The sequence below is a fragment of the Oryx dammah genome, unplaced genomic scaffold, assembly GCF_014754425.2.
Source record: "Oryx dammah isolate SB20612 unplaced genomic scaffold, SCBI_Odam_1.1 HiC_scaffold_16, whole genome shotgun sequence".
Taxonomy (NCBI): domain Eukaryota; kingdom Metazoa; phylum Chordata; class Mammalia; order Artiodactyla; family Bovidae; genus Oryx; species Oryx dammah.
Genome location: NW_024070200.1, coordinates 42,813,531 through 42,831,941, shown reverse-complemented (window position 1 = coordinate 42,831,941; position 18,411 = coordinate 42,813,531). Strand labels below are relative to the sequence as shown.

The 18,411-nt window shown below is 47.5% G+C and overlaps 1 protein-coding gene across 4 annotated transcripts in view; it reads left to right on the top strand.

Annotated features, from left to right (window-relative positions):
• The window catches only part of ARNT2 (aryl hydrocarbon receptor nuclear translocator 2), a 192,157-nt gene that overhangs the window by 20,847 nt on the left and 152,899 nt on the right, over positions 1 to 18,411 (top strand). For 3 of the 4 annotated variants that reach the window (XM_040257409.1, XM_040257408.1, XM_040257411.1), the window contains exon 2: positions 16,428 to 16,542. In XM_040257409.1, coding sequence (XP_040113343.1) covers positions 16,428 to 16,542 — 115 coding nt within the window. Of the gene's footprint in view, positions 1 to 5,314; positions 6,361 to 16,427; positions 16,543 to 18,411 lie in introns of those variants that run through there. The other variant, XM_040257410.1, reaches the window with a different exon arrangement.

The window sequence follows — 18,411 nt, the reverse complement described above, 5'->3', positions numbered from 1 at the left end:
TTTGTTTGGCTGTGCTGGGTCTTAGTTGTGGTTTGTGAGATCTTTAGTTGTGGCATGTGGGATCTAGTTTCCCGACCAGGGATTGAACCTGGACCCCCTGCATTGTGAGTGTTAGCCCCTGCAGCACCAGGAAAATCCCTAAATTATCTTGTTAGAACACATTTCACAAATGAAAGGCATTCTTTTTGACACAGTGCTGTTGAACAGCTATCTTCGCTTGGGCTGTGATAATGAAATACTGCAGACTGGGTGGCTTCAAGAGCAGAAATTCATTTTCTCACTATTTGGAGGCTGGGAAGCTCAAGGTCAAGATGCCGGCCTGTTTGGTTCCTGACAACAGCTCACTTCCTGGCTTGCAGATGGCCGCCTTCTTTCTGAGTCCTCACAGGGCTGGGAGCAGAGAGACAGGGAGAGGAAGCCAGCTCTCTCCTATCTCTACTTAAAAAGAAACTAATTCCACCATGAGGGCTTCATCCTTACCACCTTATGACCTCCCAAAGACCCCACCTCCAAGTACTGTTCCATTAGGTTTTAGAGTTTCAACATGACTTCCAAAGGGTCACCCTTCAATCCCTAGCATTAGCACAAAATTATTTTTAGGATATGCATGTGAGCTTCATCAAGTCCGACTCTGCAACCCCCTGGACTGTAGGCCACAAGGCTCCTCTGTCTATGGCATGTTCCAGGCAAGAATACTAGAGTGGGTTGCTATTTCCTCCTCCCGGGGATCTTCCCGACCCAGGGATCCAACCCACGTCTCCTGTGTCTCCTGCACTGGCAGGTGGATTCTTTACCTACTGAGCCATCGAGAAGCTTATTGTAGTGATCCGTGTTTGGGGTGATAAGATCCTAGACTCCGGTGGAAAAAGTGAGAAGAGGACACCTGACCTGCAAGGTGGGGCTCTGTGGCTGTGGTTGTTCTGCTGGGACCTGAGCGTGTGTGCTCTGTGTCCCTGTCCGCCTCTCTTCTGAGACATTTAAGAGTTACTTCTTGGTTCACCACTCAAATTGATTCTGCATTGAACCGTCCCACTCCATTCTCGTTTGCGGCAGTGACTGGTGGTACCTGATAGAAGACGGGTGCTCAGAAAACCCTAGCGGAAGGAAAACAGGGAGTTTTGAGCCTCAAGACTGAAAACAAGTGAGGTTCTGCTGGTGGAAAGACTGGAAATCAGCTTACCAGATGGTCTGGGAAGGAAAAACGGAGTTCCATTTTAGACTGTGGAAGTGTGAATTGAAAGTTGCTCAGTCGTGTCCTACTCTTTCCGATCCCATGGACTATAGCCCGCCAGACTCCTCTGTCTATGGAATTCTCTAGGGAAGAATACTGCTTTGGGTTGCCATGCTCTTCTCCAGGGGACCTTCATGACCCAGGGATCGGACCTGGGTTTCCTGCATTGCAGGCGGATTCTTTGTCATCTGAGGCACTGGGGAAGCCCTTAAAATACGGAGGTTGAGGTTAGCTGTGATACTGCTGCGGTGGTGGTGGTCTAGTTGCTAAGTTGTATCCAACTCTATGAGATCCCATGGACTGTAACCCGCCAGGCTCCTCTGTCCATAGGATTCCCCAGGCAAGACTACTGGAGTGGGTTGCCATTTCCTCATCCAGGGGATTTTCCCAACCCGGGATTGAACCCGCATCTCCTGCATTGCAGGCAGATTCTTTACCACTGAGCCACCTCTATACATTATTGCCAAGTAGGTGAAGATCACATAGTCATACATCTTAGGAAGATAAAAGTCCTTTGTTTTAACCCTGTAGTCATGGCAGGGATTCCCAGGATAAAAGTGTGGCCCCATAGCACCCCAAGCCCTGCTTGGCACTCTCTTGGTGACTTGATCATTTATAAGGCATTTAGACAGTCCCATCCTGTCTCATGGAACGTTCTCTGCTGCTCTTCAATTCCACTACAGTTCCCCCTTATTTGTGAATCTGTCTTCTGAGGGATTGCAGTCTGCATCTATTAATAGCTTGGGTCTTCACTGTTGCTCGCAGGCAGGAGCTACTCTCTAGTTATGGTGCATTGGCTTCTCGTTGGCGGTGGCTTCTCTTGAGCACAGACTCAAGAGCATGGGCTCAATAGTTGTGGGGCTTAGTTGCCACTTGGCATGTAGGGTCTTCCCGCAGCAGGGATCTAACATGTATTCCTTGCATTGGCAAGTGGATTCTTAACCACTGGACCACCAAGGAAGCCCCATATATCTTATATATCGGGAGATTTTCAACCTTAGCTCATCTAGAATGCCTCTGTACGTTTGAAACTGAATATTTGGTGGAGAACAATAAGTTCGTGTGGCATGCCTTGTCTTGGGATTGCTGTTACTATACTATCAATGTAGATATGATGACCCATGTGATCGTAGGGTCATTGATCACCCACAAGTTCAAGGATGCCAGAAATGATCCTGAAATAGATATTTCACTGCTTGACCATTCAAAGGTTGAGCCATTTATTCAGAAGCCAGGGCCAGATGCTAGGGCAAATATTGTAAAGCTGAATTTCATTGGATCCCTGACATCTGTGTCTGCCTCTAAGCTTTTGTATCCTGCCCTACCTACTAATGTACCCTGAGCATTTTCCTGTGGCATTATTCTTTGAAATCGTGATATTTAATGGCTGAGTGATTTTTATCTGTGTGGGTGTTCCATAATTTATTAGCTTTTGACTTTATGTCAGATGTTTTAGTTCATTTGGTTTCTGTTCAACTTCAAACTGTATTTGGACAGTCAGCATGCATCTGAGTCATTCATTTTTCCCTTATCCTTCATATCCTTGGCCACCATGTCAAGGCCTCGGCAATAATCAAGAAGTGGCCTCTTCTGCTTTATACAGGAAGGTGTCTTGCATATTTGAAGACAGTTTCATGTCTCCTTCTGCCTCAAGGACTCTTCTCCAACCTGGGTTTTAAGCGAGGCTCCCTCTAAGACCCTCTCAGCGCAACCTGTCCATTGATTGACCCCGAGCCTGCAACCCAGGTGACCTGCCCTGTATTCTGCCCGACCCATGGGACCCACTTTCCTCTGATGGTCTCCGGCTGTTGATTTGACTCAAGCATGATATGATCCATGGTGGAGGCCCCACTGGGGTTAAAGACATGGGCCTTTGTTTGTCATCTCCCAGAGGGGGCAGATTTGAGTGCTGAGTTCACACTTAACTGTCTTCCTCTAGAGTTGTTACCTTACCAGTGACCTCCTGACCTTTCTTCTGCCGTTATTGGTTACCTGTCTTCTCCCTGGGGCTCTGGGTTTTGCCCTTTTTATAAAGTTCAAGGTGGGCTTGGACAGAACAGCAACACAAGTGCTGACACCCTAGTAGACTTTGGTCAATGTCTGCATTCCAAAGGGCACAGCATGGCCCAGGCGGGCCAGGGAGCAGGGCTCTGCATAAGCAAGCATCATTAGCTGAGATGGGAGGCCATCTCCCAAGGCTGCCTTGGGACTGGTTCCAGTTCCCTAACACCAAACCTGCCTGCCAGCGAGAAGTGACTCAGGCCTGCAGCCATGGCTCTGTGTCCAGGTGGGAGGCATCAGCTGATGGAGCAGGACTGGCCTCTTCTTCTCCTGGGTCCGTTGGCCATCTCTTACCCTGTCCAGCACCTCCTGCCCTGCTGCAGAGAGCACCTTCCCCACTCCCTCCCACCCCCACCCCCCCGCCCCCCGCACTATTGCCTGTTTGTGGATGAAGGCTGCCTTACAGAGGAAGTACAAAAGGTTAAAGTCTAGAAAGGACGGAGTTAGAGTTCCTTGCCTCTCAGTCTGATGGCTTTTCTGTACATTGTTTTTTTTTTTTTTTGTTTTGTGGCCACACCTTGAGGCCTGCAGAATCATCCCGGACCAGGGATCGAACCCATGCCCCCTCCATTGGAAGTGCAGTGTCTTTAACCACTGAACCGCTAGGGAAGTAAGTCCCTTTTCTATGTTGCGCTGTGCTTAGTCACTCAGTCATGTCTGACTCTTTGTGATTCCATGTACTGTAGCCTGCCAAGCTCTTCTGACCATGGGGGTTCTCCAGGCAAGAATATTGGAGTGGGTTGCCACGCCCTCCTCTAGGGGAGCTCCCCAGCTCAGGGATCAAACACAGGTCTCCCACATTGTAGGGAAGTTCTTTACTATCTGAGCCACCAGGGAAGCCCAAGAATACTGGAGTAGATAGCCTATCCCTTCTCCAGGGGATCTTCCCAATCCAGGAATTGAACCTGGGTCTCCTGCATTGCAGGTGGATTCTTTACCAGCTGAGACACCAGGGAAGCACCCCTTTTCTATACATTGTGCTAAAAAAATCCCACCCTCCAGAGGATCTTTGGGAGTTCTGTGCCTTGCCTTCCTTCCAGAAGTGGAAGGGACCCTTTCTCCCTTGCTTGCTAGGAGGACTCCATTTTGATCTCTCGCTGAAATATTTTGATATCAATCTAGAGATTTCAATATAGACTGTGGTTGTACAAGAAATCCAAGTCACCAATTTTTCAGAACCTAAGCAGTTAACATTAGAAATTTTGCTGCAAATAAATTGATCAGTATGCAAGACAGTTGTCACGGCTGAATCATGGTCCACAGTTAAGGTAAACAGATCTGTGATGACATTTTCTGAGCGGAATACAAATGTAACTCATTTCCTCCCAGAGCTTTCTGACATTTCTTCTACACGGATAACAGATTCTCCCAAGAAGGTGTTGGTCACAAGGAAGAAAGATCTTTGTTTAATCCCTCTGTAAAGGTATGGCTGTGATATTTGATATGCTTTCTTTGAAAAAAAAAATTGTTCTAAGAGAGATGAATAGTGGGGAGAGCATTTTTCTTTGGTTAGCTGCCCCTCACTCCCTCCCAATCATGGGGGGAACCCTTTTGGGTTTTTGCTTATTTGAATGGTTATTAAAATATTACATTGTCATATTGTGAAAGTTTGCATGTCATTAATCTTTTTTTTGCAATGTGATAATCAAGGGATATTTTTCCTTATTTAGATTCATATGAAATAGTAGTGAGGGGAGACGAAACAGAATGTTTTTCCATTTTCTCACGTTCTTTTCATCTGTAATGCTCTCAAGTTTCACATTTTCCCCCAGGTTTTCGCTGCCTATACTGTGTTTTAGAAATTCTGTACACTGCCTCTGCATTTGAAATGTGAAATAGTCCTTAGCTAGATGCTGCATCGTAAGCCAGCTCTGTGTTCTGTGTTATGATGAAGCTTTCAAAAGCCTCAGCTTGTGCTGATGCTGAAATGAGCTGAAAACCTGCAACTTTGGGTAAGGGCAGGCAGAGAGTCATTCCACCCCTGTGTGTAACAGGAATCAGAGTTTCCTGGGGTGGGGGGATGGATATTGGCATTTGGGGTGGGGTTGCTCTGGATAGAGCTATGCATGTCTGTTTGTGCGTTTGTCACTGGTTACGACCAGAGATCCTGAGCAAGGAGCTATGCCAGAGGGTTGCATTTGAGGTGGGGCTTTCATTCTAGATCCTGTTGGGAGTTGCATTTGGGAGAAAATACCTGAAAAGATGTGAACAAGAGGGCATGCCCCTCAAAGCAGGGGCGTGAGTGAGTCTGCTCAGAAATTATGGGGCAATAGAAGGAATCCGTTGGGGAAAGGGCATCTCTCACACCGTGCTTCATTCCTTCCTGAAACATTTACAGTCCTTGGCCAGGATAGCGCAGGTGCAGCCTCCTCCAGGAAGCCTTCTTGGATCTCCCTGGCCATTCCCACCACCCAGGGTCCAGTCTTTTGCACAACTCACAGCTCTCAGTGTGAAATTACCCAGCTATGTGTCATCACACTCAGGACTGAACTTGTCAGCGGCAGGATGGGGTCTTTTTGTCTCCAGCTCTCCCACTTGAAGCACAGTTCCTGGCTCAAAATCAGAGCTTAGCAAATGCTGTTTGTAGTGGGTACAGGCCCTGTGTTCTTACAGCAGCTTCTGCATAAAGAAGGGATGTCCTGATTAACCCCATTTCTTAGTTGAAGAATAGATGGGGAAACTGAGTCTCATGGCAATGAAGCCAGAACTGGAAGCAGATGCCTTCTGAGTGCGGAGGAAGGTGTAGACACTCATGTCTCCACTTTTCTCCAGAGTCCCCACATATCAAGTGCATGGAGTGGTTGATGTAAATATGCGACTGAACCAACCACATTTTTCTTCCTCCTCCAGAAATTTTTTGCCCTGTGCAGTCTCAGTGTAGGAGGATCAGGTGACCAAGGCTTTTTAGAGTCTTCCTTTCTGGGCTCTGACGATGACACATCATGTATTCTGAGGCATTGACATCATCTCCTTCCTCCTGAACGCCCTCTTAGTGGCTCCATCATTCAAGCTCTGTCATCTTTCACCTGGACCATCGTGACCTTCATTCATTCACAGGAGAAGTGCAGGTACAAGAAGAATGAATCACCAGGGACCAGACCTAGAATGGGAGGGGCAGGGACTGGCCAAGGACAAGCTTCCTTGGAAAAGTGACATTTGAGCTGAATCTGAATGAGTGTTCGGAGTTAGCTTGGTGAAGAGAGAAGAGAGAACTTTCTGGCCACAGGACACAGCGCATGCAAAGGCCCTGAGGTGGGAGGAAATGTGGTGTGTTCATAAAACTGATGGGGCAGTGCGGCCAGAGCCCAAGAGGTAGGCAGGAGAGGTGGACGGCAGTCTGACCACCCAGGGCCTGGCTGGGAGCTCCACATTTGTGCTGAGAGCAGAGAGAAACTGCTGGGGGGTAGAAAGAAGCAAAGGCTGAACCGGTCAGCTCCAACTCTGCTGTGAATGATGCGGGGGAAGAATAGAAGCAGAAAGGCCAAGGGAGGAGGCTCTGCGACAGGCCAGCAGCAGAACCCAGGGACAGAGGGGCTGCGGGGACGTGGCAGCAGGCCTCGATGGCTGGGTTTGGGAATTGCCATTGAAGAGATGGTATTGATGCCGCTGCCTGCGTGAGCTCACGTAGAGAGAGAGCAGAGCAGAGGGGGCTGTGGAAGTGCCTGGAGGCCTAGAGGAGGGGCAGCTGGCTAGGAGAGGAGGAGGGGCCTGAGAGGCTGCAGGGAGAGGATGCGGCCCCTGGCAACCAGGAGAGTCTGGTGATGGAGTGGGCAGCCGCACCCCGCAGAGAAGGGCCAGGCCGGAGACGAGACCCCCATGAAGATGGCAGCTCGCTAGCAGGGTGACAGAGACACAGACCTGATGGAGGGGGATTGAAAGGGGCCTGGGGGGTGAGGAGATCCTGAGGGGGACGCGACGGGGAGCAGTGACTTTGCCCCGTGTGACAACTCCTACTCTGACGAGTTCTTCATCTGCTTTTAGGGTCGATTTGCATTTTGATATGTGGTGTTTTGGTCAGTAGGATGCATTCATGTTTCTGTGGCACTCAAGCCTCTCCGTTTTAAAATTTATTTATTTATATATTTGACTGCGCCGGGTCTTTGTTGCGGCATGCAGGATCTTTAGTGTTTTCTCCGTGTCCACGAGGAGGAGAGAAGTTTTCACTACTACCCTGGTTGCATTATCTGTTTATTTGGCTGCACCGGGTTTTAGTTGCGGCACTTGGATCTTCAGTTGTGGCGTGGGAACTCTTGGTTGCAGCACATGGGATCTAGTTCCCCAACAAGGGATGGAACCTGGGCCCCTGCGCTGGGAGTCTGGAATCTTAGCCACTACCCTGGACGTCCAGCAGGGGAGTCCCAAGCCTCTGGGTTTTTTGTTTTTTTTTTTTCAAGGTGCTGACCATGACCTCCACACACCCCTCAGTGGAGTTCCTTTGCCGGTGCCCGCTTGGGACACCCAAAGAAAACGAGAGTGGAAAGGATGTAGATGGTTCACCCAGGATTTATGGGCTCCCCTGCTGGGCTGTGTGAGCCCTCTGAAGGCCGAGTAGAGCTGTGTAGGGCCGTGGGGTCCCAGGGCTGTGATAGGGGCATGTGCACCTCTTCAGGTGAGGCTCTCATGGATGAGAGCATGGCGTCACCAGGAGGGAGTCGTGTCCACATTGGTTCAGGGTGGAGGGTACATGTGGGTGAAGTCCTGCAGGGACTTTGGGAGAGTGGAAGTTGGGGGCAGCCAGTGGACGTACTCTCGGGGCCTGTCTGCTGACCCTCCCCTGGAGTATGGGGCAGGCCAGCAAGGTTAAAGGCAGAACTCTGGGTAGGGAGCTGGTGTAAGGTCAGTGAAGGACAAGAATCCCAGCTTAGGCTCCCGGGGCTGTGGCAGCCCCTCTTGGCCTCCCTTTGCACGGGCATCACCCTGGAGACATTTTGTGTGGGGGCTGCAGAGGAGTCAGTCGTATGGCCAACTCCCTTCTGTGGCCACTGTCCCCTTTCCTGCACGCCTGTGAGACATAGCCATAAAAACCAAATTGCAGAAGTGATCTAATTCCTTACAGAAAGAAGTTATACTAAGTTTTGTTAGTGTCTATGTATATGTTACCTGGCTTCCCAAGTGGCACTAGTGATACGGAATCCGCCTGCCAGCAGAGGAGATATGGGTTTGATCCCTGGTCCGGGAAGATCCCCTGGAGAAGAAGGAAGTGGCAGCCCACTCCAGTATTCTTGCCTGGGAAATCCCATGGACAGAGGAGCCTGGTGGGCTACAGTCCATGGGGTTGCAAAGAGTCGGACACAACTGAGTAATTGAGCACGTGCACGTGTGTGTTACTCAGCAAATGCTTAGATGTTCTTTTGTGTTCCAGACATCATGCTAAGCGCTTTACAGATATTAGCTTTTTTAATCGTCATAGCAGTGTCGTGAGGAATTTACTGCTTATTATTACGGCCATTTTCCAGACAGAAGACTGAGGTATAGAGAAGCTAAGTTTTGCTCAAGGGTTCTGGAAAAGTACAGACACGCACACACAACATCTGCTTTAAAAAGCATCCTTGTCTTGGGGGGAAGTAAAAGGAGAAGAGGGATTATACCTTCTGCCAGGTATCTGGCATAAGGGATCTTCCTAATGCGCCACAGTAACTGTGGATAATGTGGGCATTTTCGTTATTTATAGATGAGGAGTCTGTTGCTTAGGGGATGATCCATAACTTGCCTGTGGCCGCAGAGTGACCCCAAAGCATGGACACTTTCTGCACGTCACACAATGTCCACCTGGATCTGTGATTTAGAGGCTGGATGTTACGATGCCTCCTGTTGCCCCCAGCCCCCCCCCCCACCCCCCGCCTACCTGGGAAAGGGTCTGCTGGCTGCCCAGCCTCTGCCTGGGCCCCTTGAGGAGGCGAGGGCCCTGCAGGGGTGGGACTGACCCATGAGAGCTCACTATCCCCCTTCACAGCCCTGTAGCTGGGGCATGGCACTGACTTCTCTCTGCCCCAACTCCCTCGTCTGTAATATGGGCTGATTTATGCCTCTCCTGTAGGCTGGATGTAAAGCTCACGTGAAGAGATTAGAACAGAGGGAGCACCTAATGTAAATCTTTTAGGTAGATCTATACCTATTAGCTATAGGTATACATTTAGCCCCTCCTTTTGGGATTTCCTTCCCATTTTGGTCACCATAGAGCACTGAGAAGTTTCTTGCGCTGTACAGTAGGTTCTCATTAGCTATTGATTTCATACATAGTGAAAGTAAAAGGGAAGTCGCTCAGTCGTGTCCAGTTCTTTGCAACCCCATGGAGTGTAGCCTACCAGGGTCCTCCGTCCATGGGATTTTCCAGGCAAGAGTACTGGAGTGGGTTGCCATTTCCTCCTCCAGGGGATCTTCCCAACCCAGGGACTGAACCCGGCTCTCCTGCATTGCAGGCAGAGGCTTTACCATCTGAGCCACCAGGGAAGCCCTTGTAAGTGTATATATGTTGATGTTTATCATCATCATTAAGCCAACCCATTCCATTGTTGGACACTCTTTTATTAAAGTCATCCTCTTCCTTTGACTCATTCGTTCAGTGCTTTTAGCTCTCCAGCTGTATAATGCTTTCGAATGTGTCTTACAGTGAAACCCTTTAAAAATATTTATTTCTCCATTTGTGGTCATTAAATTAACACATCATTTGATTAATGTTAAATTAGCACAAGTTATTTGGGAAAAAAATCCTAGTATATTCAAAAATAAAAAGAGCTTTTAGGAGAAAATAAAACCCACCTATAATTCCCACAACAAAAATAGCCAAGTTTAACACATTGGTATACTTGTATCTCCCTTCCAGTCTTTTTCTGTACATACAGCAAGTACACACACACACATACACACTGCCCTGGCATCACACACACACACACACACACTGCCCTGGCATCCTCTTGTGTATGCATGCTCAGTTGCTTCAGTCATGTCCGACTCTTTGAGATTCCATGGACTGTAGCCCACCAGGCTCCTCTGTCCGTGGGATTCTCCAGGCAAGCATACAGGAGTGGGTTGCCATGCCCTCCTGCAGGGGATCTTCCGGACCCAGAGATGGGATCCTCATACTCCTGAGGTTCCTGCATTGCAGGGGGGTTCTTTACCTCTGACCCACCAGGGAAGCCCTCGTGAGGCACGGGTAATTTGATGTCTCTTGATCCATACTGCCAAGTCCTCCTACACAGAGGCTGTGTTCATGCAGACCCGAGGGTATGACTGTGGCCAGGTCATCACCTGTTAGGTATCTGATGCTATTTCCTGTCTGCCCAGTGCTATAGTCAAGGTTCCACTTTACTTCCTTTTGAAGTGAAATTCAGAAACCCTGCACATCAATAGTGTACTCACAGGACTACTTTCCATCTAATTGAAAAGCATTTTCTATTCCACTTAAAACCATGCTCTGCCTTGGAGACCCTCACCTCTGACACCAGGTGAGTGAACTTTCTCTGCCCACTTTTCCTGGATAGATGTCCTAGGAGCTTTGCTAACTTATATTCAGATCATATGGAGAAGTTGCCAGGTTTAGGGAGCAGGTAGTCGCTTATCCAAAGAAGGCTAACAGCGGAACATTTGGTAGATATGGATGTAGGTTATAGATGAGAGAGATGTGTTTTTTATATTTTTATTTGAATGTATTGAGTGGTTTTTAAAAGACGTTAGAGAAACGTTTAACCTTTCAAGTGAATTTTGGTCTCATCGATTGCATATTTCACTTGGTTTGTTTGGTATCTAAAACACTATGTTAGTTACCACAATGATATTTGATAAAATGAGACACCCATTCCATGAATCAGTGAAGAAATAGGAACAGCAGCAGATTTCCTTGACGTCATAAAGTGTATTTGTCTTAAACCCGCAATTATATTCAAAGACCAAGCAAGTTTACTTATCATCACCATAATCATGATCATTTTAATCATTGCTGCTTGAGAGTTTTTTCCCTTCCCAGACACTGTTGGAGGCTCTTTATAAACATTATCCTTAATTTTTCAAGTGATCCTTTAAAGTAGATTATTATTAAGAAGTTTTTGGGTTGTAATTTTAAACCAGACATGTTTCACTGCTGAACCCCATGGCCTTTCTATTCCCACTTACAGGTCATTATTATCAAATATCTTGGAAACTCTGGCCAATGAAACAAGACTTGAAAAGAAATCAAACATTTAACTGTTTAAAGTGAGAAAATAGTATTATTTGTAGCCCAAAGGCTTGGTAAAATTAGAATATTCATGACTTAATGACAGATGATTAGAGCAAATGTGAAAATTTGGTGAAATGGCAGGACACACGGCAATGGCCCTAGAAACTCTTTATCCAGGAATTCAGATTTTGAAAGGACAACACATACACAGAACAGTAAGGGAGGGGAGGGCAGCACCTATCTTAGCTGCTGGTCAAATCAGTTGACATCACTTGCGAAGAGTTACTGCAGCACAATTGTCGTCATAGCTGCTAACCAATCAGAAAGTATCTGGGAAAGGTGATCTCATTCACACTAGTAGCAATGATCATAATACACAATACAGTGTCACATCATAGTAACATCATAAAGTAGAAATAAACTGAATGCTGGGACTTCCCTGGTGGGCCAGTGGCTAAGACTTTGCGCTCCCAATGCAGGGGTCCCAGGTTTGATTCCTGGTCAGGGAGCTAGACCCCACATTGCCACAAGTAAGAGTTCGCATGCTGCAACTCTAGATCCCATATGCTGCAACTAAGACCTGAAGCAGCCAAATCAATAAGGAAATAGAATGAAAGTGTTAAAGAAGTTAGTCATTATTTAAAAAAAAAAAAAAAAACCTTATGGGGAAAAGGAAGGACTAGAATAAATGAGGTTAGGACAATTGATCTTTTCTTCTGCTGTGGACTGAGTTGTATCTTCCCAAAGTTCGTTTGTTGAAGCCTTAACACCCCAGTTGACTGTTTTGAAGATAGAGCTTATGGCAGGTAGTTAAGGTTAAATGAGGTTATGAGGTCATGAGTCTAGTGCCCTAGGATTGGTGGTCTTACAAGAAGAGAAAATGTGACGACATGGAGGGAAGGTGGCAGTCTGCAATCCAGCAAGAGGGTCCTTACTGCAACCAGTTTGGCTGGCACCTTCATCTTGGACTTCCCATTCTCCAGACTGTGTGGAAATACATTTCTTTTGTTCAGGCCGCTCAGTGTATGGTATTTTGTTATGGCAACTGGAGCTGACCAATACATTTTAAACTCTACCTCTTAAGGCTTTATCTAGTGTTAAAAAATCTTTCAACCTAAAAAAGCAAGCAACAAATAGGAGAAAGATTGTTAAGTATTTTCAGAAAATTTGGCAAAGCTTCAGTATCTGTCATAAAAAGCATCTTACAACTAGATGAGAAAGAACACCTGAAACTTAGAAGAGAAATGGATATAAGATATACGAATGCAGGGGGATGGGGGGGTCCAAGAGGGAGGGGATATATGTATACCTGTGGCTGATTCACTTCACTGTACAGAAAAACTAATGCAACATTGTGAAGCAGTTATCCTTCCATCTAAAAAAATAAAGATAAAAAAAAAACAAATGCAATTTACAAGAGAAAAGTAGAACTAGAATGAGCCACATTTTCTTAGAAATGTTTCTTGAAAATGAGAAAGAAATCTAAAACAGAGGGGATACGTGTATACATATAAGTGATTCGGTTTGCTCTACAGTAGAAATTTAACAATATTGTAAAGCAACTACATTCCAATAAAAACTAATTAAAAAAGAAATGCTTCTTGAGTTGGGGAGGGGGTAGTTTTGGCCATTGTGGCTGGTGAGCCGACATCCGTCTGTATTGTTTGGGTAGCCCTCTTTGCTGGGGATGCGTTTGTGCCTCTCAGTCTTCAAATTCTGTTAATGTATTTGCTCCCTTGCTCCTCTCCCCCTAAAGCCACCATGCTCTGGCTTTATGACACACTCATGTCACATGTAAAGGTTGCAGCCGGCTCAGCCTGTCAGGTGACCTTCATGAAGCATACGCTTTCTCCCTGGTAGAAACTACTTGTGTCTACCTGCCAACTTACATTTGGCATCTTGCACCACGCTGGGAGGGCACAAGAATATACCCAGTGGGTGTTGATGGAGGCAAGCTGGTTGTGGACCTGTCCTCACTGGCCCTTCTTCGGGGCCGATGAAACTTAATCATGGGAAATGGTCACTCAGAATAAGATGACAGCAAGTCTGGGCCCTCCCCGTGGCCCAGCCCCTGGTCCAGGGGGCGCACCTCGGCAAGTCACTGAAACTCTCTTTCCTTGCATCCCTCATCTCTCTGAGGAGAGGACTGGACTTTCCAAACTCCTCAACCCTTGCCCCATAGACAGGGTTTCTGGGGAGCATTACAGTCCACAACTTTGTTTTCCCCACATAAAATGGGACAAATATCATCTTCTTCCCTAACTGCACATTGTCTTCCGTTTTCCACTCCTTCCTCCTCCTTGCCAACCTCTGAGCCAGAAGGTGACTGCAGGTGGGCCTTTCCGAGTCTGCAGACACAGGTGAAGATCTCTCTCAGCTTGACATATCCTTAGTTCAAAGGCAGGAACGAGGTAGTTGACTTTAAAAAACTAGAGTCACATGAAACATTATTTGTTCAGAAAGTGCATTTTAGGAGTCTCCACATGGACTTCCCTACTGGTCCAGTGGTTAAGAATCTGCCTGCCAGTGCAGGGGATACTGCGTGTGTTCAATCCCTGATTTAGGAAGATCCCACACGCAGCAGACAGAGCAACTGAGCCCGTGCACCAGAACTCCTGAGCCCACCCGCAACAAGAGAAACCTCTGCAGTGAGAGGCCTGCACACCGCAACAGAGTAGCCCCTGCTTGCTACAGCTGGAGGAAGCCTGTGAGCAGCAATGAAGACCTGGTGTAGCCCCCCAAATTAATTAATTAATTAATTGATAAACATTAATTAGAGACCTTTATGGTATCCTGGGATAGTCACAGTTAAATAAATGTCCTCCTATTAGGACTTCTCAGTCTATTTTGGGGGAACTTTGGAATCTTGGAGAAGGGAATAAGAGTGTGGCTTTTCCCTCACCTGTTTGACCACGGAACCCTTTTCTTGGAAAATCTTAAGGGCCTGATGTTCTGTGGGACTTACTTTGGGAAGTGGTGACTTTTGTTTTTGCCTGTGTTTGCACGGCAGTGACTCAGCCTTCAGTTTGAGGCCTTAATGGACTTAACCTGGTTTAGCCTCCATTTCAGGAAAAAATACAAATTTCTTATCAGAAGCAGGCAGATGTCAGATTATGAAGTCGTTGCTGGTCGTACTGCCTAGCTGTCACAAATACAGTACAGTCACTGTCTACAGTGAGAGGATTACATTAGTTGAAAGAAAAACCTGCTAGCTCTCAAATTTTTGTGAATCTAGTGGAGTAGCTAAATTAAGATTATGTCTGTTAGTACTGTGAGATTCTTCTTCAGAAGTTTCGAGGGGACTAGTTCAAGTTGACCTTAGAATATGTTTATTAGTCACAATGTCTTTGGGCATAACTCAGGATCAGATGCCTCTGTGGTTTCTGGGAGGAGGCAGAGCTGTAATTTCTGATCATCACCAGCATTCCTTCACTAACAAGGGTCCAGATTTTCATATTTATCTGAGACTGTCTTTCTGAAATACGTTTTTGTAGACTCTTGCTTCCTTTCTGCCCTGGATAAGAGTCGGGCTGAGAAAATTGAGCCCTGTGCAAGTCATTCACAAGAGCAATAAACAGGATCAGAGAGGCCACTGGAGGATTGCTCTTGCCATTTAATGGTCTGAGGACAGGGCGTCTGAGTTCACAAGCTTGCCACAAAGTGGGAAGGAGAAATTCTTTAACTGTGGTTTCTTTGAAATGTAGAATGCTGATCATTGCCTTAACAAGCTTCCAAAAGTATCTAGCTTGTAAGAAATAATATATCATGGTAATAAAGCACAGGGAAGGCACTCTCATCTAATGACAGACCTACTTATGCTTTAAATTAAGATTTCTGCCTCGGAAGGCATGGCTGTAGAGAGCCGCCATCACTGGCTTACCATGCAGCCTGTTGTTGTTCAGTCTCTAAGCTGTGTCTGACTCTTTGCGACCCCAGGGACTGCAGCACACCAGGGTTCCCTATCCTTCACTATCTCCCGGAGCTTGCTCAAACTCATGTCCATTGAGTCGATGATGCCATCCATCCTCTGTTGCCCACTTCTCCTCCTGCCCTCAGTCTTTCTCAGCATCAGGGTCTTTCTAATGAGTTCACATCAGGTGGCCAAAGTATTGGAGCTTCAGTTTCAGCATCAGTCCTCCCAATGAATATTCAGGGTTGATTCCCTGTAGGACTAATTGGCTTGATCTCCTTGCAGTCCAAGGGACTCTCAAGAGTCTTCTCTGGCACCACAGCTCAAAACCATCAGTTCTTCAGTGCTCAGCCTTCTTTATGGTCCAGTTCTCACATCCATACATCCTTACTGGAAAAACCATCGCTTTGATGATATGGACCTTTGTCAGCAAAGAGATGTCTCTGCTTGTTAATACACTGTCTAGGTTTGTCATAGTTTTCCTTTCTTGTGGCCTGAGGGGGTGTTTTTAAGGCCCTGGGACCTCATGGTCCTCATCATAAATGGAGGGCCAGGAAGGACTCTATAGTGAGGGATTCTGAGTCCAAATTTAAGCGGGGAGCAGAGTTTCTGCTTGAACACAGATGCCCAGGGTGAGGTCGGAGCATCTGTGATGCTGCTGCAGGAGACTGGCTCTCTAGGTTTGCCCCAGTGGGCTACCAGTATTCGGGACCAGCAGTGGTTCTTTCCCTGTAAGCTTTTGCCCTGTGCCTGAACTTCTGAACATCTTACCTGCCTCCAGGTGACAGGAAACAAGAGTTCTTTATGAAGGCTGTTAGCTGTGAGAACTTTTTTTTTTTTTTAACCACCGAAACTAAATACAGGCATGCTGCCTGGCATGTTGTTTTCCAGAGGAGAAAGGCAGAGCCCGGACTAGGGAAGGGCTCAGTCAGGTCACATGACTAAGGAAGGGCCTGTACCCAGGTCCCCCGGTTCTCCCAGGTGGTGCTTTTGGTCAGCCGGACAATTTTTCTGCTCATTCCTGGACTTCTCTGTCATTAACAAAACTTCTCCTCTTTGCCGAATTACAGAAATGGCTTCAGACATCCCTGGCTCAGTGACGTTGCCCGTCGCCCCCATGGCGGCCACTGGACAGGTGAGGATGGCGGGGGCCATGCCCGCCCGAGGAGGAAAGCGGCGATCCGGGTAAGCCCCCTCGGCATTTCTGGGAACCGCGTTGGATATGCGTTGCACAACATTCTTGACCTGTTAGGAAAATATTGTCTCTCCCTGTCCCGGAGAGTAAGAGCTCAGCAGTTTGCATCCTGTTTATTAGATTCCGCGGGATTCCTAACCAGGCATGTGATCGCCTCTAAGTGTTTTTGGGCCTCGGCACCCAGCTGGGGACTTCTGTTTGCTTGTCCTTGCTGTGAGAACAGCTCTGTAGTCCTGCTGGGCCTTGCTCCAGCCATCTCTCTCAGGGAGGGGGCTCACCCATTCGTCCACCTGAGCCCACCAGCCAGAGGCAGCCCTGAGGGTCAAGCTTCAGCTCCTGTGGGCAGCAAGGATCCCTCTGGTGCTTTCTGTTCTTTGCTCTGGCTACCAGTCTTTGCCAGGTGCTGTGCAGGAATTCCTCTCAAAAAAAAAAAAAAAGAAAGAAAGAAAGAAAAAAAACCTGGCTCTAGTCCAGCATCTAAAGGCTGGGCAGCTTCCACTGTAACCTACTCTGCCCGTAATGTTGGTAAGAGTGATGAGTTCTGGTGGGACCAGAAAGACCACCACTCTTGAGCCGATGGAACCCAAAACAGCGTCTACTCATGATGTACGACATCTGTAACTGAGTTACAGCCATCACAGATCCCTGCAAGAAGAGCACAGTCTACACTGTCAGACTCTTGTTTATCAGCCAACTCCTTTTCTTCATTGAATCAACTTCATTTTCAATGAAATATTTGATATACAGAGTTTCTCACGTAGAGTCAGTTTGTCCTGTGAATGCATTTTCCCACAACACAGGTTCTCCCCAGGAAGACAAGGCTCCTAATTTGTAAAACGGTTCAGCATTTTAAACCCTAGAGTTTCCTCTTAACCACTGTAATTCTTAAAGGTGCCTGGGCTGTCCCCAGCAGGGGTGGAGGTGGGGGGCAGGTGTGTTTTGAGGATCTAGAATGGAATAGGGTAGGATGAAAAAGCGCCTTCAGTGTTATCATTTCAGATGGTGAAAAGACTGCTGCTTGTGTGCTGGTCTTCAAAAGAGGGGCTAAGATTTTGGTGATTATGGAGGGGGTTATGGAGCCTGGTTCCCCACTTTCCCTTGGTTCAGCTCCCTCCCACCCCTAAATGCAGCCAGAGTTCCATATTTATGGTGGGACTCACTGAGCTGTTGTGATCAGTGGGGTGCTTGGGGCCACACTCCTCAGATCAGCCTTTTTCTGGGGCTTACAGCAAACCCAGATATCCTCCTTTAACCAGCTCTTCTTTCTAACTAGGTGCTAAGCTCAGTGGAGTCTGGGTTGTTAAAAGAATGCACTTGCTGTCAACATATCAGCTTACTGCATGTTTTTTTTTTTTAAAGAATCCAGGTCTTTAAAAAATTATTTTAAATGCCTTTGCTCTCTCACGTCCATTCCCTGGGGACAGAGCCTCAGTGCGGGCCCAGTCCTTTTTAAGAAGCCGGCACAGGACTCCCTGATGCAGGAAGGTAGGGCTGGGCCAGGCACCAGGCAGAGGTTGGAGCCCAGTATTGCGGGGAGGGAAGTGGTCTCTGAGAGACTCTGCCAGGAGTCTGTGCCACTCCCCGCCCCCACCCCTGCAGGGTGTGTGCTAGGCTTCAGTGAACTGAGGCTACTCCCCTCCTCTGCCCCCGAGTTCCTGGCCCCACCCTGACGTCTGGACCCTGACTTCTGCTGGCTCCCTGAGCTGATGATCGGACAGTGGACTCAGGCTTCTTTGTGAAGGAGTCCTCCCAGCTGCCCCTTTCCTTCCCAGATCACGTATACTCAGTGTGACTCTGGAGGTGGAGGAGGACCTTGGTGGGGTGAGACTGAGACATAGCCTAGAGCAAGGGTCCCCAGC